The sequence below is a fragment of the Mustela nivalis genome (assembly GCF_964662115.1).
Source record: "Mustela nivalis genome assembly, chromosome: 5".
Lineage (NCBI taxonomy): Eukaryota > Metazoa > Chordata > Mammalia > Carnivora > Mustelidae > Mustela > Mustela nivalis.
This window is the reverse complement of record NC_139024.1, coordinates 45,942,744-45,967,539: the sequence shown is the minus strand read 5'-3', so window position 1 is coordinate 45,967,539 and position 24,796 is coordinate 45,942,744. Positions and strand designations below refer to the sequence as shown.

General features: G+C 38.1%; 1 protein-coding gene across 7 annotated transcripts in view; it reads right to left on the bottom strand.

Annotated features, from left to right (window-relative positions):
* Nucleotides 1-24,796, bottom strand: part of UBE3D (ubiquitin protein ligase E3D) — a 155,285-nt gene that overhangs the window by 118,848 nt on the left and 11,641 nt on the right. For all 7 annotated transcript variants that reach the window (XM_082731700.1, XM_082731702.1, XM_082731703.1 and 4 more), the window contains 2 exons: nt 22,159-22,249; nt 4,367-4,595 (listed from right to left, as the gene is read on the bottom strand). In XM_082731700.1, the coding sequence (XP_082587826.1) occupies nt 4,367-4,595; nt 22,159-22,249 (320 nt within the window). The remainder of the gene's footprint in view (nt 1-4,366; nt 4,596-22,158; nt 22,250-24,796) is intronic.

The window sequence follows — 24,796 nt, the reverse complement described above, 5'->3', positions numbered from 1 at the left end:
TCTAGAGTATACATTGAACTTTACATTTTATTTTGCCCTCTACTAAATACTGGGAACACATTTGGCTTATATGCATAATTCACATGCACAGAGATCATTTTTTTTTTTTAATCTAAAGACAGAATAATGAATAGACTGATTTTTCTAAACCTAGCCACTTCTTGATAATCTAATTGTTGTAAATAATTTGAACAGGAAGCACCTTACATTTCTAAAAAGCACTTCCAAACATCCATTACCATTTAGGACAGGCAGATGGTAGACAACAAAGGCAGACAGAATAGGTGACTTGTCCCAATTCATGTGTCTAGAAAACAGGAGAATCAAAAACTGGAGCCATTATTTTGATTCCCAGTCCAGTATAATTTATGTAAAAGTAATCTGTAATTCATAACATAGATGGAGTTCCATGTCAGGCTCTGCACTGGGTGTAGAGCCTGCGTAAGATTCTCTCTCTCTCCCTCACCCTGTGCCCCTCCCCCCACACTAGCTCTTTCTTTCTAAAAATAAAAAAATAAATAAAATAAAAAGATGAAATAGGGGGCACCTGGGTGGCTCAGTGGTTTGGGCTGCTGCCTTTGGCTCGGGTCATGATCTCAGGGTCCTGGGATCGAGCCCCGCATCGGGCTCCCTGCTCCGCAGGAAGCCTGCTTCCCTCTCTCTCTCTCTCTGCCTGCCTCTCTGCCTACTTGTGATCTCCGTCTTTCAAATAAATAAATAAAATCTTAAAAAAAAAAAAAAAAAAGATGAAATAGTATAGAAATATCACAGTACTTCAAATAGAGTATAAGTACTGCTTCAAGAAACTTTTAATTGATATGTATTCATATGTGATCTTGATATAAAAAAATCTTGATATTTTTTATATAAAATATGATATTAATATTAAAAAGATCTTGATATAAAAAATTATTTCTGGGTTGCTTGGGTGGCTCAGTCAGTTAAGTGTCTGCCTTCAGCTCAAGTAAGGATCTTGGGTCCTGGGATCCAGCTCTGCATCAGGCTCCCTGCTCAGCGGGGAGTCTGCTTCTTCTCTGCCCCTCTGCTTGTGCTCTCTCAAATAAACAAGATCCTTTTAAAAATATGTATTTCTTATTTAATTAGAGGTCAAAAAATATCAAAGCCACAGACACAGAAACTATGACAGGTGACAATCTGTTCAGATGTAGGCAAGGATACAGGAAGAAGACAGCTCAGAAAGTAGGCATGCTCAATGGTGAAGTTTGACATTTGGGCAGTTTCATGCTTTCTTACAATAAAATCTATCTGTATGGCTCCAAATTGGTATTAAACACACTTTTTAAAGAACCCATTTGTATGAGTTAAATCAAACCAACCTCATTAAATGTTACTAAAAACTAAAGGCTTTACTAAAAACTAATACAGGGTTTAGAAGTAGCGATGCTAGAGAAGAAGAAATTTTTCTATTCTGAGCAGAACATTTTTCATCAGGAGCTCTGTTATATATTTCATTTATAATTGCTGTTATAGCACATTTTGCTTTGTAATGAAGTAGGAAGTAGGAAAAGTGGTTCACTTATTGGTTTAAAAAAAAAAAAGCAGTCTACCTTTTCAGGACACTGGTAATCAAGATTCTAAAATATGACCAATAAAAAACAAATGATCTCAAACAACCAAATGTGTGATTTTGATTCAGATAGTAGAAGTTACCTTTAATAGAACTGATAAAATCTGTATATGGTCTGTATTTTATCATCAAGTGATAATTGGTCCTTTTGTCAAATGTGAAAAGACACTGTGGCTATTTAAAAAAGAAAAATCCATATGGGATGAAAAGACATGTCTGGGATTTGCTTTAAACTAAGGGGTTAGGGGGAGGGAATTAAAGGGACAGAGGAAGCCTACTTTATGAATCAAGAGGACTGATATATTGAAGTTTACAATTCTTTCCTTTTTACATTTATGAATGTTTAACAAAGCTCAACACAATATTTTAAGAAAATTTAAAAAACAAACAGCCTTATAGATTTAACAAAACAAATGATCAAAATCAATAAATTATTGCCAACTACCCCCAGAAAAAAAAAAAGCAAAGCTGTCAGTCACACTCGCCAGATGTAATATAATCAAAGTTCAATTTCATTTGTTCCTTAAAACAGCTTGAAGTCAGTGTGGACTATACTTTCTAAGTCTAGAATACTATTATGAATCTTATAAAAGGTTGAAGTGCCATCTTTGTCATCATATTATAAGATGCTGGTAGACACAAAAAAATAGCATAATAATAAGTAAATGCAAGAAATAAGGAAATCTTCAAGAGTCTCTTGATAACAAAAGAAAGGTATATACTACCACATTAACGGGCACAAATACTGTATACTCAAATGGGGTATTGAGGGAAAGAAATAAGTGTTGGATTTTATTTGTTTATGCTATTTTTAAAATGAGGGCTTTTTAATTAAAATATGATAACACTCGAAACTCTGTTGAAAGAGAAACTCTGTTTTGTAATGCATTTTTCTTGACTAGTCCTTAAAGGAAATAATAAAGCAAGTTGTGCAGTGAAGCAGCCTAACAGTGTGGGAACTCGACATCGACAGAGCAAACATCAAAGAAGGACCTTGTTGTAGACTAATTAAATCAATATATCTGAGAGACGGCACCACTGCTCCGAGATGTGGATTAGCCTCCTGTCCTCGTTTTGATTTCCCTTTGTGTTGTTTCAATTTCTAAGGACCCTTGATATTGTCTCGCCCAAAAAATGTTTCCCAAGAGATATCATTAGGATGCTGTGTCACCATATGACATTTCAAAACCCTGCTAGATGGCTAGACTTGGTGATATGAGAAATAGGTTTTCAATAGCACAGAGCACATAGTCTTGTTCCCACAGGAGCCTTGAGAGCACTGTTTAAGCAGTCCCTCCAAGTATATGTTACTATTTTGGTCACAGGCATACTCTTTCAATGGCTGCGATATGCAATTAATGAGAACTTCCATCTAGGCTAACTGGGAAACAATCTCGTCAAAGCAGCTTGTCATGACAGGAGTTTCCCACAGTCTCCTTGATACTAAACACTGTGCCGTCTGAATATGAAGGGTCTTCCTTTAATACATAGGATGGCTGTTCACGATTAAGAGAAATTCTTGTAAATGACATCATATAACTGATAAAGATGTAAGTGTGAAGAATATATTTCCATATAGGGAAGGGAAACTCATGGTTTCTCTCATTTAATCTTTTTCCTCTCCTCTTCCATTCACACCTTGCAAATATTTTAAAAATTTAGAGCTTAATTGTGAGAATGAAAGTTAAAACACATAGGACAGTGAACTATTAGTCTACAAATTTAGATTAAAATACGATTTTAACATAACCATTTTAAACATAACAGATTTATATTAACTTCTTACCATTTGTTTTTGAAAACTATACAAGGATAAAGTACTATAATTTTAAACAAACCATATTTAGGTAAAGAGATGGGTGTTTATGGTGAGAGATAAGGCACTTAAATAATTCTGATAACTTCAATCTTTGATGAACTTCCTCAATCTTCCCTCAAAATATAAAACAGTTCTATAAACTAACTTAAAACCTGAGAGCTGCCCAACTAATGCACATTTCCTGAAGTTTTTGTTACAAAAATTAAATGAAATTTAATGTACAATGCTTTTATTCCTACCGATAATCAGATGTTAAAATGAAGATTGTCTGGCAATGAATTTCTTTACTTTTTAAATCAGATCTGTATTGACTTGCCATCAGGAGAATGATTTCTCACAAGGGCCAAGTCAATGCCACTGATTTTCTTTTAAAGTAAGGTAAACCACTTGTTCTCTGCAATGAAAGGAAGCTGCTTTCTCCTTAAAGCAACTTCTACAGCAAGGGGCAGCTAACCTCACATGGTCCACCACCAACTTGGAGTTGGCAGCACAAGCTTCATTTCCACATGTGGACTCCCCCACTTTCTTTTTCCTTGATGGCATCTGCTTTTATGACATCAGCAGAAGTCTTAACTAGGGGCAGACACAGGGAAATACCTAGGCCTAACTGTATAGTACATATCATGGAATAAAAGAACACTTTTAATTCAAATCATACTATATAGAGTATGGTATGTTGTCCTAAAAACAAAAAGTAGGGCATTTGGGCTTGTAAAATGGTAACATTCCCAATTCTATCCATGAAAAAGTCCTCTTCCTCCAGCCCTAAGCTATTCTGGTCTAAGGCCTTATGCTCTTCCTCTATCAACAGAATAGAGTTGGTGAATAGAGACAGTTGAAAATCATGGATTTTGGTCCTTGGAACAGTATGTATAGCATGCTGTAATTAAAAAAAGATAGGAGAAGCCAGTTTCTAAGCCAACCTCCAAATTAGCATTTATTTTGAAAAGATATTTTACCAATTTAAAATGGTTCTCAGAAGAACACTGTGTCTCCACTGGGGCTAGTTCAGGTCTTGGCTGCCATAAATCACTTCTTAAATTCACCAAGAAGAAAGAGTCTCCAATAAAACAGTCATTCTCTTGTGGATGAAGAGGCTTATTAGCAAAGGGGTCAGGATGACAACACCATTCTTCAACTAGCGCTTCCCAGTTCTCACTCGGCAATGGGAGCACCCTGAGGAGCTTCCTAGTAGAGAGAGGAAGAACAATTTTTAAAGAACAAAATGGAAATGTAGCATTTTCTTAATTAAATCAGCATGAAAGATAAAAGAAACTCATTAACCACATTGTCTGCAGTGATGATTTTTTCCCCCAGATTACAAAAATAATATATACTTAATCTAGGCAGTTTGAAAATGTATAAAGTTATAAAAGAAATATAAATCATCCTTTCCTTACCACCCAAAGACAAGTAACTACTTTGTAAATGATGGGTTATTTCCTTGCAATCCTTCCAAGAAACATAACTGTATGCACATATGCAGTCTGGGATCAGAAGTTATACACCAACGGTATCTTGCTTTCACTGTTTATTTAATTATATTAAGATTCTTAATGACTCCATTCTATTCTACAGGCTTGCAAAAACTTTAAGATCATTCCCTTACTGGTGGATATTCAGTTTCTCAGTATCAACAACCCTGTGATGAACCTTCCTGTTAAAAAATTTGTATATATATCTGACAATTTCCTTGGGAAAAAAAATCTTGCAAATGTGAGATCACAATCACAATGATATCCATATTTTAAAACCCCACACATATCAGCAAACTGCTTTTCAGAAAGGCTATACGAATCTATAATTCTTCCACCTACCTTCTTCAGAATACTATCACTTTTCCATGTAAGGGTGAAAATATTCTCCATATATACTGCTTTAATTGGCAACTCTTTAATTACTAGTGAGATTGAACTAGCTCTCATATTTATTGACCAGCATGTTTCTTCTGTGAGTTGTGATCAGTGACTATTTTCTAATGAGGTATTAGTATGTTCTTACTAATTTTTAAATGTATATTCTATCTTAAAATATTAGCCTTCATCCATCATCTGTGACAAATACTTTTTTAATGTTATTGCCCTTTAATTTGGTTTGTCCTAAATTTCAAATTACCTAAACCTTTCTTCTGTGATTTCTCCCATTAATTATTTTGCAATAAACTTTTTATTTAGGAGTAATTTTAAATTTACAGAACAGTTTCAAAAACAGTATAGACAGTCCTCATATACACTCCACCCAGCCTTCTCTGAGGTTAACATCTTATATAACCATGGAAGATTTGTCAAAACTACAGACTTTATCTGGTTTTCCCTAGTTTTTCCATTACTGCCCTTTTTTCCTTTGATTTAGGATCCAATTCATGATAACATAATGCCATTAGTCATCATGTTTCCCTAGTCTCCTTTAGTCGGCTACATTTTCTTAGTCTGTCCTTATTTTTTAGGACCTTGAAATTTTTGAAGAGCAGGGGGTCTGGTGTTTTATAGAATATCCCTCAATTTAAGTTTGTCTGATGTTTTCTCAAGATTAGACTGGGGTTACAGGTTTGGGAAAGAATATCACAGAAGAAAAGTGACCTTCTCAGCACATTTTATCAGAGGGTACACTCTCTCAATCAATATGACTTATCACTGGTGCTGTTAAACTTGAACACTTGGCCAGCCAGTATCTACCAGGTTTCTCCACTAATGAAGCTACTATTCCTCCCTTTGCAAACTCTATTCCTTGGAAATGAGTCACTAAGCCCAGACCACACTCGAGAGGAAAGAAACTGAGCTCTACTCTACTATTATGTTTTTATGTTTAAAAGAGCCTCACGATTAAGTAGGCCCTTATATTTATTATCAGTTCTGGTTTGTTTGTTTGTTTGTTTGTTTGTTTGTTTGTTTTTTCCAATGGTTTCATTTTTTTCTGGACAACAATTGATACCTCGGACTTTATCAGAAGAAAAGCTAAACATGATTTATCTCCATTCTACTCTAAATTAGGGAGACCCATAGTCTAAGAGGAGAAGAAATATGGGCAGAATCATGAGAAACTTCAAAATAATCCTAAGAAAAACTGAGACTAAAAACATGTTCATGGTCTTCTTAATGCCAGTGAGTAGTATGAATTTTAAAGCAGCCTGAATACTTGCACACCTCTGTTCCTATGCACAGAAACATGTGCTAAGAGTCAACTGTATTTGATCACAGACCTGTTTATGCCTTAGTTTAGTTACATAATTTAATTAAATAGTATGTAAACCAAGGAAATACAAATTGCTATTCCCCTGAAACTAAAAGTTTCAGACAAAATAAAAGCCAGCTGTAAAAAAAAGAAATTAACTGGTAAGACATGGGAGATATAACAATAGAACATTGGAAAAAGGGAGGAAGAGTAAAAATCTAGAAAAGTCTACAATTCCATTGCTTTAAGAATGTCTAACTTCTCCTTCCATTTAAGAAAACAGATGCTAGAACTTGTAGATGATGAATCTGTTGCCTCTGGGATAAAAGGGTTAACAATGAAATACCTGATAGTAAAAAAAAAAGCTACACAACAGTGGAGTCATGGTCAACAAAAAGATACTGGTTCCATAATAAAATATTAGTAAATTAATATACATTTGCATGTTTTAAGTTAAAATATTTGAGATGCAAATGTATCATTTTTTAATGATTTCCCCCATGTTAATCCTTTTTCCTTTATCTCCTCAACTGTGAATATCATAATAAGACTCTTAACCACAAAGAACAAACTGATGGTTACCAGAGGGGAGGGGAGTAAGGTGATTGGTTAAGTAGGTGTTGGGGATTGTTGTGATGAGCACCAGGTGTTGCATGGGAGAGCTGAATCACTAAACTGTACATTTGAAACTAATATTACCCTCTACACTAACTAACTGGAATGTAAATAAAAGTTAAAAAAAAAACACCAATAAAAAAATGACAGGTGAACATACTACTTTCTCCCACTGGAGTCTCTGAAAAGTGAGTTAGTTATGGAAGCAGGTCTTTGGGCAGCAGTTCCATGACCACCTCACCCAGCTTCTCAAGCACCAGCCCAAAGCCAAGATCCACAAAGGCTAACAGCTGCTCCACTGCACTGATCCACCACAGGCCTCTACCCAGTAATTCTGGATCCACCAGCAACAACCAACCCAGGGAACCATCAAACATTCCACCTAGAGCCCTATCAGCAAGTGCACTCATGGATTGCTTCTTGGCTATTTGATCGGGGATGGGGGAGAGGGATTGGTAAATATAATGTGATTTACTCTCTTACTATTTAATCGTTATTCTTCTAAATCTCTTTCTTACTGTTCTTATATCAATATAAAATTAAAATATATTAAAATATGTCAATCTAAAGAAAAAAGGCAATTACAATATGGAAGAGAGAAGACATTTAATTTATGAATCCAGAGGACAAAATAGGAAGAAGAAAGGCTGATTTTGGTTTAACATAAAGAAGAACTTTCCCTTTCAAAATAGGAAATGTACCCTAGTAGCATCACTCAAGCTGCTGAGCTTGTTTAGGATATTAAGTGATTCTTTCAACATCCATTTTCTAAAAGTCTTCTATGAGTAGGCATTCAGTTGACAAAAAATATTAATACAGTTCCCTCTCTCAAGGCACTCAGGGTTCCAGCAGGAGATATAGACCTATGAGCAAATAATAAAACTTTATAATATAAATATCACAAATGCTCATACCAAAGTAATGGTTCTAGGGAGAAGGAGCTAGATGGCAGAGGCGTAGGAGACCGAGATATCATCAGGTCCCAGGAATTCAGCTAGATTATTATCAAACCATTCTGAACACCAACATATTCAACAGGAGATAGAAGAGAGGAAGAGCAGCAACACCAGGAACAGAAAATCCACCACTTTCCAGAAGACAGGATGTAGAAAGAAGTGAATCCTAAATGATGGGACCACAGACCTCGGCAGGGAGGGGCCGGCTCCTGGCAAGTAAGAGAGCAGCACAGCATCAAATTGGAACTTTTAGAAGTCTGGACGTCACTCCAAAGGCTAAGCAAGGGGTGGAGCCCTCGCTGGGTCAGTGTCGTCTCAGGACCCATGGGATCATGGAAAGACACGGGTGTCTGAGTGTGGTAGAGGTCCCAGGTAATGGAGCATGGTAAATGCCAGCAGAGACAAAGCTGAGCAGTGGGCTCTCAGCTCAGGATTAATTTAAACAATGATCCAAGGCACAGATGTACCACTGCTTTTCAAGCAGGAACCCCACAAGCAGCAGATCCAAGGAGGGGAGACCCCCTCCTACCTCCTCCAAAAAGACCAGTGCAGGAGAGTGCTGCAGGAATCTCCAAATGGGTTTGGAAACTCTAAATGGGGCCATTCGCCTGAGATAAAAATACTCAGTCACAGGCTGGGTGAGCTCAGAATGCAGCCGGAGACCAGGGAGATGGGAGGGATTGACTGCTTTACTTTGCGGGCGCACTGAGGAGAGGGGGAACCTGAGTTCTCAGCTCCTACAGAGCCAGAGATTGGGAGGCTTCCATCTTCATTCTATCCTCCAAAGTTGTACAAGGGAACAAAAGTTGTACAGGGAACAAAAGCTCCTGAGAGCAAATCCAAGCAAATTACTTAGCCTGGCCCCTGGTAAGGACAGTGCAATTTCAACTCCGGCGAAGACATTTGAGAATCACTACAACAGGCCCCAACCCCATAAGATGAGCAAGAACACCTAGCCAAGACCAAGTTCACTGCTCAATGAGAACTGCAGAACTCCAGACCCAGGGGAAAGCAACACATAGAATTCATGGTTTTTTGCCTATGATCCTTTAGTCTTTCAAAGTTAAATTTTTTAAATTTTTTTTTCTTATTCTACTTTTTAAATTTTCCACTTTCCTGCTTTAATGTTTTTTAAATATTTTATCTTATCAACACCTTTTCAAAAATATCTTTTAATTTTCATTGTTATATTCATATTTTATCCCTTCATTGTATTTAACCTCATTTCTTGTATACATATAGGTCTTTTTTTCCTTAACATTTTGGCATACAGTTTCTTCTAATAGATCAAAATATACCCTAAATCAAGTGCATGGATTTGTTCTATTCTCCACCCTGATCACATTATTTCCTCCTTTTTTTTTTTTAACCAACTTCTTATCTTATCAATTCCTTTCTAAAAATCTTTTTTAGGGGTGCCTGGGTGGCTCAGTGGGTTAAAGCCTCTGCCTTCAGCTCAGGTCATGATCCCAGGGTTCTGGGATCAAGACCCCCAATCGGGCTCTCTGCTCATTAGGTACACTGCTTCCCTTCATCTCTTTCTGCCTGCCTCTCTGCCTACTTGTGATCTCTCTCTGTCAAATAAATAAATAAAATCTTTAAAAAAAATTTTTTTTAAATCTTTTTAAATTTTCATCTTTACACTCATATTCCATGCCTTTATCATGTTTGCCCTTCTTTTTGTGTATATATAAGTTTTTCTTTATTTAAAATATTAGGAGGTAGATATTTCTAAGAGACCAAATATAGCCAAAATCAAGTGTGCAGCTCTGTTCTATTTGCCTGTCTAATATTTATATTAGAGTCTAATATAAATTATATTTATATTATATTAATATTTAATATAATAAATATTAACATTTAAATTTTAAAATAAAAATAAAATATTTAATTTTAATAATTAATATATTATATTATGTTAATGTTAACATTAATATAAATATTAATATAATATTTACATTAAATTTAATGGGTGTGTGTATATACATACATATATAAAATACACACACACACACACACACACACATATTTATTGTTTGTTTCCTTTCTTTCCCTCTTTCTTCTCCCTCCAGTTTCAGGTCTCTTCTGATTTGGTTAATGTATGTTTTTCTGGGGTCGTTGTTACCCTTCTAGTATTTTGTTCTCTCATTCATTCATCTACTCTTATCTGGATAAAATGACAAGGCAGAAAAACTCACCACGGGGCACCTGGGTTGCTCAGTGGGTTAAGTCTCTGCCTTCAGCTCAGGTCACAATCTCAGGGTCCTGGGAACGAGCCCTGCATGGGGCTCTCTGCTCAGCAGGAAGCCTGCTTGCCTGCTTCCCCCCCTCTCTCTGCCTGCCTCTCTGCCTACTTGTGATCTCTCTCTCTGTCAAATAAATAAGTAAAAAATAAAAAATTAAAATTAAAAAAAATCTCACCACAAAAAAAAAAAAAAAAGAACAATAGGCAGTACCAATAGCTAGGGACCTAATTAATACAGACATTAGTAAGATGTCAGAAATAGAGTTCAGAATGATGATTATCAAGGTGCTAGCTGGGCTCAAAAAAGGCATGGGAGATATTAGAGAATTCCTTACTGGAAAAATAAAATCCCTTTCTGGAGAAATAAAAGAACTAAAATCTAACCAAGTTGAAATAAAAAAAGCTATTAATAAGGTGCAATAAAAAATGGATGTTTTTACTGCTAGGATAAACGAGGCAGAAGAGGGAATTAGTGATATAGAAGACCAAATAATATAGAATAAAGAAGCTGAGTAAAAGAAAAACAATTACTGGGCCACATGGGGAGAATTCAAGAGATAAGTGATACCATATGACAAAACATTATTAGAATAATTGGGATCCCAGAGAAGAAGAGAGAGAGGGGCAGAAGTATATTAGAACAAATTATAGCAGAGAATTCCCCTAATTTGGCAAAGGGAACAAGCATCGAAATCCAGAAAGCACATAGAACCCACCTCAAAATCAATAAAAATAGATCCACACCCTATCATCTAATAGTAGAATTTACAAGTCTCAGTGGCAAAGAAAATCCTGAAAGCAGCTTGGGACAAGAGGTCTGTAACATACAATGGTAGAAATATTAGATTGGCAACAAACTATCCACAGAGACCTGGCAGAACAGAAAGGACTGGCATGATATATTCAGAGCACTAAATGAGAAAAATATGCAGCCAAGAATACTATAACCAGCTAGGCTGTCACTGAAAATAGAATGAGAGATAAAAATAGAATGAGAGATAAAAAATAGAATGAGGAAAAAAAGAAAACTTGAAAACACCAAACCAACCAGCCCTACAGAAAATATTAAAAGGGGTCCTCTAAGCAAAGAGAGAGTGGAAAAGTAACAAACCAGAAAGAAACAGAGACAATATACAAAAATAACAGCACAATGGCACTCAATTCCTATCTTTTGACAGTTACCTAGAATGTAAATGGGCTAAATGCCCCAATCAAAAGACACAGGGTATCAGAATGGATTAAAAAATAAGATCCATCAATATGCTGTCTACAAGAAACTCATTCTAGATCCAAAGACACCTCCAGATTTAAAGTTTGGGGGTAGAAAATCATTTACCATTCTAATGGACATCAAAAGAAAGCTGGGGTAGCAATCCTTGTATCAGATAAATTAGATTTTAAGCCAAAGACTATAATAAGTAATGAGGAAGGACACTATATCATAATCAAAGGGTTTATCCAACTAGAAGATCTAATAATTTTAAATATCTATGCCCCTAACATGGGAGTTGCCAACTATATAAATCAGTTAATAATAAAACCAAAGAAATACATCAACAATAATAAAATAATAGTAGGGGACTTTAACACCCCTCTCACTGAAATGGACAGATCATCCAAGCAAAAGATCAACAAGTAAAGAAAGGCCTTACATAACACACTGGACCAGTTGGATATCACAGATCTATTCAGAACATTCCATCCCAAAGCAACAGAATACACCTTCTTCTCTAGTGCACATGGAACATTCTCCAGAATAGATTACATCCTGGGCCACAAATCAGGTACTAAAAGATTGGGATCATTCCTGCATATTTTCAGACCACAAGGCTCTGAAGCTAGAACTCAATCACAAGGGGAAAGTTGGAAAGAACTCAAATACATGGAGGCTAAAGAGCATCCTACTAAAGAATGAAGGGATCAACCAGGTAATTAAAGAACTTTAAAAATTCATGGAGACATATGAAAATGAAAACACAACTGTTCAAAATCTTCTGGACACAGCAAACATGTTCCTGAGAGGAAAGTATATAGTGATACAAGCCTTTCTCAAGAAACAAGAAAGGTCTCAAATACAAAACTTAACTCTACACCTAAAGGAGCCGGAGAAAGAATAAAAAAGAAAGCCTAAACCCAGCAGGAGAAGACAAATCATAAAGATCAGAGCAGAAATCAATGAAATAGAAACCAAAGAACAGTAGAACAAATCAATGAAACTAGGAGCTGATTCTTTGAAAGAATTAATAAGATTGATAAACCCATGGCCCGACATCCAAAAGAAAAGAGAAGGGATCCAAATAAAATCATGAATGAAAGAGGAGAGACCTCAACCAACACCAAAGAAATACAAATAATTATAAGAACATATTATGAGTGGGACGCCTGGCTGGCTCAGTCGGTTAAGTGGCTGCCTTCAGCTCAGGTCATGATTCCAGGATTCTGGGATCGAGCCCCAAGTCGGGCTCCCTGCTCAGCAGAGAGCCTATTTCTCCCTCTCCCTCTGTCTGCCTTTCTGCCTACTTTTGTTGTGTCTGTCAAATAAATAAATAAAATCTTAAAAAAAAACATATTATGAGCAACTATACACCAGGAAATTTGACAATCTGGAAGAAATGGATGCATTCCTAGAGACATATAAACTACCAAATCTGAACCAGGAAGAAATAGAAAACCTGAACAGATCCATAGTCATTAAGGACACTGAAGCAGCCATCAAAAATCTCCCAACAGAAGATATTTGCAAACGACATATCAGATAAAGGACTAGTGTCCAGAATCTATAAAGAACTTAGCAAACTCAACACCCAAAGAACAAATAATCCAATCAAGAAATGGGCAGAGGACATGAACAGACATTTCTGCAAAGAAGACATCCAGATGGCCAACAGACACATGAAAAAGTGCTCCATATCACTCGGCATCAGGGAAATACAAATCAAAACCACAATGAGATATCACCTCACACCAGTCAGAATGGCTAAAATCAACAAGTCAGGAAATGACAGATGCTGGCGAGGATGTGGAGAAAGGGGAACCCTCCTACACTGTTGGTGGGAATGCAAGCTGGTGCAGCCACTCTGGAAAACAGCATGGAGGTTCCTCAGAATGTTGAAAATAGAACTGCCCTATGACCCAGCAATTGCACTATTGGGTATTTACCCTAAAGATACAAATGTAGTGATCCAAAGGGGCACATGCACCCGAATGTTTATAGCAGCAATGTCCACAATAGCCAAACTATGGAAAGAACCTAGATGTCCATCCACAGATGAATGGATCAAGAAGATGTGGTATATATACACAATGGAATACTATGCAGCCATCAAAAGAAATGAAATCTTGCCATTTGCGACAACATGGATGGAACTAGAGCGTATCATGCTTAGCGAAATAAGTCAAGCAGAGAAAGACAACTATCATATGATCTCCCTGATATGAGGAAGTGGTGATGCAACATGGAGGCTTAAGTGGGTAGGAGAAGAATAAATGAAACAAGATGGGATTGGGAGGGAGACAAACCATAAGTGACTCTTAATCTCACAAAACAAACTGAGGGTTGCTGGGGGGAGGGGGTTTGGGAGAAGGGGGTGGGATTATGGACATTGGGGAGGGTATGTGCTTTGGTGAGTGCTGTGAAGTGTGTAAACCTGGTGATTCACAGACCTGTACCCCTGGGGATAAAAATATATGTTTATAAAAAATAAAAAATTAAAAAAAAAAAAATCTCCCAACAAACGGGAGCCCAGGGCTAGATGGCATCCCAGGGGAATTCTACCAAACATTTAAAAAAGAATTAATTCCTATTCTCCTGAAACGGTTCCCAAAAATCGAAATGAAAGGAAAACTTCCAAACTCATTTTATGAGGCCAGCATTACCTTGATCCCAAAACCAGACAAAGACCCACTCAAAAAGGAGAATTACAGAGCAATATCCTTGATGAACACAGAAGCAAAAATTCCCACCAAAATACTAGCCAATAGAATCCAAAATTATATTAAAAGGATTATTCACCACGACCAAGTGGGATTTATTCCTGGGCTGCAAGGTTAGTTCAACATATGCAAATCAATCAATGTGATACAATACATTAATACAAGAGAAAACAACAACCATATGATCCTCTCAATAGATGCTGAAAAAGCATTTGACAAAGTACAGCATCCTTTCTTGATCAAAACTCTTCACAGTGTAGGCACAGTTTTCCCCCATTGAGAAATAGCCAAACTATGGAAAGAACCTAGATGTCCATCAACTGATGAATGGATAAAGAAGATATGGTATACACACACACACACACACACACACACAGGAATACTATGCAGCCATCAAAAAATGAAATCTTGCCATTCGCAACTACGTGGATAGAACTAGAGGGTATCATGCTACGTGAAATAAGTCAATCAGAGAAAGATAATTATCATATAATCTCTCTGATATGAGGAATTTGAGGGGCAGTGAAGGGGGCCAAGGTGGGGTAGGGAGGGAAAATGTGGGACAGGATGGGGGGGGACAAACCATGGGAGACTCTTAGTCTTATGAAACAAACTGAGGGTTGCTGGCAGGGGGTGGGAGTGTAGGAATAGGGTGGTTGGGTTATGGACTTCGGGGAGGGTATGTGCTATGGTGAGTGCTGTGAAATGTGTAAGACTGATGATTAACAGACCTGTACCCCAGGGGCAAATAATACATTATATGTTAATAAAATTAAAAAAAAAAAGGCAAAAAAAAAAAAAGTAATGTTTCTAAGTTCACAGGGAGTTGGGAGAGGGAACAGCTTAAACACCCTTGAAAATTTAATGAAAGCTTTTGTCCTTTCTTCAGATATATATTCCCACATGCATACAACATCTGCATATTACTTTAGGAGATTCATGGATTCACAAAACCAACCCACAGATTCAGGGCAATAAACACAACATGCTAGGGGAATAGAGTGTACCTGGATTTCAGAGAAGAATACCTGAGCTGACCTTTGAAAGATAAATAGTTCTTCAGGCAATAAAAGGAATTAAGGCTATCACGGATGAGCACCGTAACTGTTTAACTTATAACTGTATTCCCTGTGTCTAGCACAGTACCTGACTCAGTGTAAGTTCTTAAATACATGTTAAAGGAATGAACAAGCACGTATGGATAACTATAACCTGATAACTATAGGCCCCTTGTTGAGTCTGTTATACACTGGGATAAAAGGGTTAATAAACCTTTTCCCTTGCTGCCTGAGAATCTACTTTTGGTTTAATCAGTGAGCTCTGTTGCCCTGGAAACCAGGTAGATGGTAGGCATGAATTATATTGCTAGGCAACATCACTTATGGTAAAAATGACCCCTGACTGGTAAATTGCATCTGGACTGAAAGGAAGTATGAGTGAGCTGCAAATATCTGATAAGGGTGCCATGCTTTGGACTTGCCTGAACATGGTTCTTTGCAAGGAACCTAGAAACTATGCCAAAGAACTGTTACAAGAGATACTGGCTGCTTCGATCATGAGGCCTCTTCTCAAGGTAGCTCCTGCACCTGCTTGATTGTGGATTTGGGGCTTTATACCTGGAACTATGTCACATGGGAAGACAAGAGTCCCCTGCTACAGGACTCCTGCTGACAGAGCTCCTGATGCTGCCCTGCTGGCAAGATGGCAAAGAAATGTGGCATGTGGTAGTGTTGTGAGTCTGCATATTTCATTTATTTATTCCAGACAGAGAGAAAGAGGGAGCACAACTAAGGGGAGGGGCAGAGGAAAAAGAAGATGCAGGTTCGCTGCTCAACCTGACACGGAGCTCAATCCTAGGACCCCAGGATCGTGACCTGAGCTGAAGGTAGATGCTTAACCAACTGAGCCAACCAGGCGCCCCATGAGTCTGCATATTTAACTGACTTTCACGAGACCTCTGGTGGGCACTACACACACCTTATTCCATTTACTGCTTACTACACCTTCATGAGGTAAGACTTTCGATTCCCCTGCTACAGAGGAGGAAAGATAGGCTCTGAAATGTTAAATCATCTGTGTAAGTTCACAGAGCTAGAGGTGATGAATAAAGGCAGGATCTCAACCCAGGTCTTCTGGATTCCAAAAATGAATTCTTTCCATTGGAATACATTCTCTCCCCTGACAATGCAGACCATCAGAAAAGGTGGGATGGGGGCAAACTGTTTGGGGTGTGACATGCCGACCTAAGGGGTAGGGACTGGTTTTTAGAGATAGGTTGGAAGCATCACATAATTTTAAGCAGGGATGTGATAGGTCAGATTTGAATTTTTATAAAGAAGCAAGTAAGAGAACCTGTTTAGAGTGTGAAACAGGCCCAAATAGGTTCCTAAATCTTCTCCAGCACTAAGATTCTCTGTCTCTTGACATTTTGCATGTAGTGTCAATGAACAGATTCCCAATACAGTGCAAAAGACACTGATGCCAAAATCTCACACGTGGTCACAGAGAGGAAACTGCACCAAGATTGACAGAGATCTGAGAGACTTGATGCACATTAGCACAAAATGTGGTATTTCAAACTGAACTTGAGCCTGTGTCACAATGAATAAAAGCTGTATTATATCCCATAACTATCTACATATGACATCAGGAGCAAGAAAGTGCCTAATTTACAAGTCATTGCAAAGATAAAAGTGTTTTTACAACAGAAAGAATTTTTCTGGTATTTTGAAAAACTTAAAACCTTTTGGAAGAAAGGATGTATTATAATCACAGCTCTACTCGAAGTATATCTGTTGAAAACTCTGAAACTTTGATATGATCTACTTCCCAAAAGAACTTTCAAAATAAAATAGATACCATTTTTTTTCAAGGCAGTTTTTAGGTAAAAACCTGCTGAAGCCCAGAAAAAGAGTGAAGTGATTTCTTGAATTATCTCTTATCTTAAAATAACATGAACAACAACACATGCTTGCAATAAATTAAAATTTGCTCGTTATTTTTTTTTAAAGATTTTATTTATTTATTTGACAGAGAGAGATCACAAGTAGGCAGAGAGGCAGGCAGAGAGAGGGGAAGGGAAGCAGGCCCCCTGCTGAGCAGAGAGCCTGATGTGGGACTCGATCCCAGGACCCTGAGATCATGACCTGAGCCGAAGGCAGCGGCTTAATCCACTGAGCCACCCAGGCGCCCTTTAATGCATCTTAACCACAAGTTTTAGGGACAAATAAAATACACAATGTTAATCAATGCTATTGATTGATGATGCTAAACATGTAGACAAGAAAATGAAATGCCCCTCAACTTTAAAATTAACCATTAGTGATAATAACAATGGTAACACATAGAGCCTTCACAGACTGTGACCAAGTGGACATTAAGAATCTTAAGAACAACATCAAATATGTAAAGCTCAAAGTATGGCTGCCAAAATTTAGATAACTTCAACTGGTAATGCCCAACTGGTAGACAACAAATGCTATGAGCCAAACTTTACATTTTATTACCATTATGTACATAGTACAATTAGACTTCATAAAAGTATCGTTTTTTTCCCAAAAATGTTATCAACAATCTAATTTGTGCCTGTACTCATTTTTCCCTTCTTTGTTCTCTTTCAAAGAAAAGTGACTGCATTCATAGGAGGAGTTCGTTTCAGACTGTAATTATAGCTGGCCTGTCAAGTGGACCAAATGGTTGGATACTCTGACATCTCTTATGTTTCCATAAAGTCCATTCTACTTGTTTCCTTCTAGAATTCTCAAAGCCTCCCTAACTGTTGGCTGACATCCAGCTCTGCTGGTGCAGGTGGAATGAGGAAGGCCTGTCCAGAGACCTTAGGAGACCTCACAAATGGACTGAAAATCAAAAGCTTTTATGTCTGAAAGTCTGTTTGGCCAACTGATGTATGTAACTCACATCCGGCATGAATTTATTTCTAGGAGATACAAACAAATTCTACACACGATGAACATGCAGCTGTTTCTGAGACTATTTTTCAAAAAAGTAAATTCTGTCATTATTATTACTTGGTATTAGGGCCTAGCATAATCAAAAACTGTACCTGTTTTTAGCGAGGGAGAGTGGGGGAAGGGGCAGAGGGAGAGGGAGGATCCCAAGCAGGCTGCACACTGACTATGGAGCCCAACATGTGGCTCGATCTTACAAACCTGAGATCATGACCTGAGCCGAAATCAAGTTAGATGCTTAACTGACAGAGCCACCCAGGTGCCCAAGTTAAGACAATTTTTATACAAATACTCTGAACTAGTAAAAATGTAAACTGGAGAATTTTATGGTAAGGAAATGAGGCATTATCTATTTTCAAATGACCAAAACAGAGGGCTAAAATCACATGTTCCTAAATTAAGAAAAAAAGATTGCTATGATCAGCAGATTTCATGCATCAATGAGTCTTAATAGATTAAATAGTCCTCTGTACCTTATTTCTATAATTTGCTTGACGAGAATAATTTCAATAAAGAAAATAAAGGAACAAGGATTAGTCTTGCACTTTCTAAACGGCCATCAATCACAGAACCCAAGGTACAACTTTATGCGGTTCACTCATCACAGGATTCTCTGCTGGTAGGACTCCTATAGTTGTATCTAATCCAACTCACTTTACAGATAAGCAAACTGAGGCCTAGAAAATTAAAATGACTAATTCCTAGATATTACGGCTAGCCAGTATGCAGATGTTAACTCTCCTCCACCCGCTTATCAGAGGAGTTCCTGGTACCAATCAATCAACCTAACCCAAGGTGCCCTCCTGGAAAAGATGCTTAGAGTTAGCTGGGTTTGAGTATAAGACACATAAACCTCTTTGGGTTTTGTTTTATATTTAACAAGCACAAAAGCTGTCCTTACCACCCACATAAAACAGATAACTGAGGGAAAAATGAGAAGACCACTGGGTTTAATGCAAAAAGTCAACATGAAGTCCTTGTGCAGATACTGGAGGATGCTTGTTTTTCCAACAAATCGGCATGGGGCATGCTGCCCAAGAGTGAAATGTAAGCAAAGCCTTGAATCTCCTAGTAAAGATTTTTCTGCATTGTTCAAGAGGCATATACTTGCCAGAAACACAGGTGTGACAGGAAAAGGGTTTCGGGTAAGCCTTGTTTAAGCGAGGCAAGGGTTAAGTCAAGGCAATGTTTATCTTCTCAGAAAGAAAAAGGGAGAAAAGAAGGTCATTTCCCTGGCACACCTTAAAAATAGAGTCCTGAATCAAAACGACCTGACACACTAAACAAGATAACTTGCTAGTTTGCTAATAAGACCAAAGTGCAAAAGGGGGTGGAAGGAGTCTATAAAACCAACTAAAAAGAGCTTGTCAAGCTTTTGCTATCATATATATGACAGCCTTTAACTCTTCCGACAGGTTTGGAAAACAGGCCTTATTATGTCCACTTAAGAAGAAACACAAATCAGAAGCATTACAGAATTTTAAGCAGGAAGTGATAGGTCTTCTTTCTACAAAGAAGAGAAAGAAGCCCAACAGGGGTTCCTGTTTAGAATGGAAGTTAGGCCTAAATAAGCTCCTAAGTTTTCTCCATCGCCAAGATTCAGCCTCCTGACATGTCGAAGAAGACTCATGTCAACTTGAGAAGTGCCTGAGGTGACATGGACAAGGCTCCCCAGCTATTAAGTGGTGAAGCTGGAGTTCAAACCCAAGGTCCCATTCTCCCACTCCTGCTTTACACCACTCAGCCTCCAGATGGTCACAGTTAGGGAGAGCGAAACTGTCCTGCCGGGTTCACCTGTAAGGCCTTCTCAATTCCATGATCAGAAAAAGGACTGACCAAAAACCAGAAGATTTAGTTCCTGCATGGGAAAAATCACTACAGGTAACCATTTTTTTATATCATCATCCCTTCCCAAGGAAACACAAATATCGGCCAATAATGAATGAGCATAGCCCTTATGGGGAGCAGTACAAGGAAAGAGGGCTACACTGCACTTCACTTGCTCTTTCTGTGACTACTAGGTCCCCCCATTGTTATATAGGCATGCATGTTCCAGAAACTTCATGTGAGAATTCAACCAAAGCCTGAAACAAACTGAGAGAAGCACAAGTTTCTGAGTTTAACTACAACATGAAGTGGAATCCTCTGGACATTTCAGGCTACCGTGGATCTGTCACAGACTGCATACTCTATAGCAACTTCAGCCCGTTGGTAATCTGAGCAAGGACATTCTCCTCTCTTCCGTGGATTCAGTCACCTCATCTCCTACCCAAGATAATCACTCAGAGGTGCTCCATTCAAAATCCCCCCACTTATACTAGGGTAACTTTCCATGATCTCATCTACCTGGGGCACCGCCAGGAATCAGAAAGTAAGCAAGAGAGGCTGGTGGAAGGCTAAAATAAACATCCTACTGTTTATTCAATTCAACCCAGGAAGAATTTATTGAGAGTACACTATTCATCAGGCACTGTGGCCTGATGCTAGGGCTGACGGTGATAAGAATAATAATTATAGCAGTAGCCATCATATACTGAATGCCTACTATGTGCCAGGCACTGCTATAAATATTTAAATTCACTTGATTCTCCCAACAGCCCCATGAGGTAGCTCCTGTTGTCTGCTATACTTTTGAATAGGGAAAGTGGTTAAGTAACTTGCCCAGAGCCACAGCTGGTAAATGGTGGATGCAAACCCCAGCAGTCTGGCTTCTGAGTCTCTACCACTAGCCACTACCCTACACTGCACTCTAAATATGAGTGGAGGTAAGAGATACAGGGATACAGGTCAATAAGACTATTCCAACATCCCAGAGCCTGCAGCTCAGATGGGAAGCAGGCAAATAGACCTGGGAGGAGCATATAAACTAACCCAAGGTTCAGGGAAGGCTCCTGGCAACAGATGCCCTGTCAGATAAATTTAGGTAGTAGCTAACTAGAGGGAGAGAGGGGGTGTGGGGCACATTCCAGGGGAGAGAGGAAGCTCTGTGCAGGTAGAGTCTGGCATTCATTGAGACAAGGACCACTGAAAGAGGAGCAGTTTTCAGAAGTGGAGAAGGAGCCATCCCCAGATAAGTCTCAGGTACCCATCTCAGAGGAAACATATCTAATGAAAAAATCGAACTTCTTTCTTTAAGGATGGTTAACAACAATAAGGTTTTGATCTGTCTTTCCAACCTACGAGTGGAAGCTGAAACTCAGGGGAAAGGCTCTGTGCCCAGGAATCAAGTAGGTTGACAGAAGGAAAGGAGAAGATGGAAAAAATAACGAAAAGAGACACCTTGGGAATACAAAGAATATAGCAAAAGGCCTTTTCGCATCTCAACAGAATAATCACAGCACACTGCAAGGACAGGTAATAAGATTAACCTAATCATCAAGAAAAGGTTAATTTGTGCTCTGTATGCTCTGTTTTAATAAGCAGGGAAATAGGAAATGGATTTTCGAAAGGGACTAATAGAAATAGGCCAAATAAAAAGATGCATTGCAAGAGCCTCTGGGATTTAGAAAATTTGCTTAATGTGGAACAAACCTCATTCACCAACATGATGGATAAAACATGCACCAGAGCCCATGCCTCTTTTCAGAGGAGACATGCTTCAGTGATCAGCACAGGCTTCCATCAAGATAAGTCTTCCTCCCTCAAAACCAGCACGCTATGTTCCCCTCTGTCACCTTTAGAAGCCCTAACTGCTCTATGATTGCTGGAGAGTTTTATAGTTGATTTTGTTCAAAGTGACATTAAGCTGGCTCTCGTTCTAAGGCCATATACAGCTTCCCTGGTAATTACTTCAACAATACTGATAGAAAAAAAGAAAAGCATTGCCAGGCACAGAATTAATCAATGTAAAATACATTCCTTACCTGTCCTTTATTATGACTTCACCGCAGGACTGGCAATAAAATGTGCAACATCCTTGGGCTTGCAAGCTTTGATTAAACATTGAAATCCGTTCTAAAGAGAAATCGATGAAAGAGCAAATCTCAGAGGTGTGGGACAAATATATTAACATACTTGAAGAGTTTAACAGCCACAATAAATTACTATCAATAAACATTGTTTACGATCCACCCAGAAGTACACATTTAATTAGCATTATCTGATGATTCAACCAGAAGCAAATATTTTGACATGTTCTCAAAAACAACAGATTTTGCTAAGTGTTTCAGAGCTAGGTATCGCCCCAGATTATGCCTGTAACATACCAGTGAGTTATTTCACTCATTCCATAAATACCAACATTAAGAAAGGAGAAAGGGAACAACTGCTTTCACATCAAACCAACTACAAGGGGCCTCACCATCCTCAGCCTTCCTCGGCTATGTCCTACATCCAGTTTTTCATCAGTGTGACTGCTGCTTCTACTTCTTAAATTTAAGTTTAATTTGATGAAAACAAAGTCTAATTCCACTCTGGCCGATCACCAGTACATACAAACAAGAAGAATCCTGAAACTGGTCTTCATTGGACAGGTTCCTGGGAATGGAATGGCTCCTAAGAAGAATTCAATCTTCTAAGAGCAAAACTCGATTTCTGATTAAAGCTGTGGAAAATATTATTTCCTCCATTTTGTGAAGCACAGCATTCCCTCAGTTTCCATTATTTTATTCATGAAGAAAGGAAACTTTCATTTCCCAAAAAACTCCCCCAAAACAAAACATCCACACACGAAAATATGTCTGTAAAAAAAAATTTAAAGGAATGAGATCATACTTATTAGAATTAAGCAATTCGAACTTGGTTTATGTTACTTTGTATGTATGTTAAGATTTTAAAGACTGATGGTAGAAAGTTTAATCCTTGGCAATTAAAAATTCATCCTTTTAATTTCTGGGGGTATCTGCCAATCCCTGTAGCACTGAGGTGAAATAAACGGTGTTCTTTAATTTTGAGCAGATATTAAGTAGACCTGGATAAGTCATCCAAAACAGTCTTTTCCAAACCAAGAAACAAATTTTCAGTGAAACACTCCCCTCTGCTGGTCACCCAGCACGATTCCCACCGCTCAGGGTCAAGTCAGAACTGCCGGACCAGGTGGCATCGCGGGAAAGCACTGCCACCTGGGGATGAATCCTATGTTGGTGCTGTCTCAGACTTTATGTAGCCACTTCCATGTCAAGGGTCCTGATCTGACCTATGTTCCATTCAGAATACCACAACAATAGGCTTACTATAGGCCTTAAAAGAACATTTACAGGTGAAAAGTCAATTTTTAAAAAAATTTTTTAAAAATCTCAAAACACAACTGAATGCTAACAATGTCAAGTCTTCCTACACTACATTTTGATTCAAGTCAACATCAGTATGCACCAGTCTGATATTTATTCATTCAGCAAATATTTACTCACCACTTATTAAGCGAAAAGCGCTAAGGCTATTAAGTACTGAGATCTATTTTGCATATCCTTCCATGCACTGCAGAACAGGGCTTTGAAAGTCTTCCTTTTCAGATATTTGAGTAAAATGTTTTAAAAATGTAAAGCCAGAGCAGACCAATGGAATCAAGCAATATGCGAACCAACAATCAGTAGCCAACTTACTCTGTCCTACAGTTACAATGAAACAATCCTGCTTGCTGATTTAACTTTTCTTTAATAGTTCAAGTTTTGCTATTCATTAACCATGCAGGCAACAAACCAACTGTGTCTGTAGAAGACCCCATACCTCCTCAGTATGGGACCTAAGATCACAAATCCAGAAAACCAGCAGATCTGAAAATACCCCAATGCGGCTTTTGTGCCCACCTTTGCCCAGTTTCCATCATCAGTCTGTTTTCCATCTTGGTGACCCCATTCTTCTTTCCATGGTTATTACAGTAGTCATTCTTAGCATGTGGATATGTCACTTAAGCTCCATGACATTTTGGTTCCCTATGCCTTATTCCTAAATCCAACTCTGCCCAACTCAAGACTAGTTATTCACTGATTAAGGACTTGAGTAAAAATTACTCTCCAACGAAAAAAGCAGCAGAGAACTCGGGGGAATGCTCCACATCTCCTACATGGCTCTTCAAAACCATCCTGCTGACCCCACCTCGAGACTCCACGAAGCTCAAATGAAAGGCTTAGTATAGATGAGGCAGCCACGAAGTCTCAGAATGCAGTTGAAAGAATCATAATCCTTTCCTGATAATGAGCATCTCACGGGTCTGTTATACACTATTTTCCCTTTTCACATCATTTTTAATTCTCCAAAGCACATTGCTTACATGGGAAGAGATGCAATGAGCCAATAATTTTATTCAATAAGTTATTCTGAGAAATATTTCTACCATCTTACTGACTCAACCTGGCAATAACAAAATACTAGAAATATAACAGGCATAGCAATAACCAAAATCAAATTATGCATGAAACTCAATTTCAAAATCTGTATCTATAGTGTTCTATTTGAAAATGTCTCTCCATGGATGGGATCATTTCTATCACTCAGTTCTCTGGGCAAATATTGTCCCTTCTCAGAGGGGCCTTCCCTGACCACCTTTCACCCTAGTCACTCCCT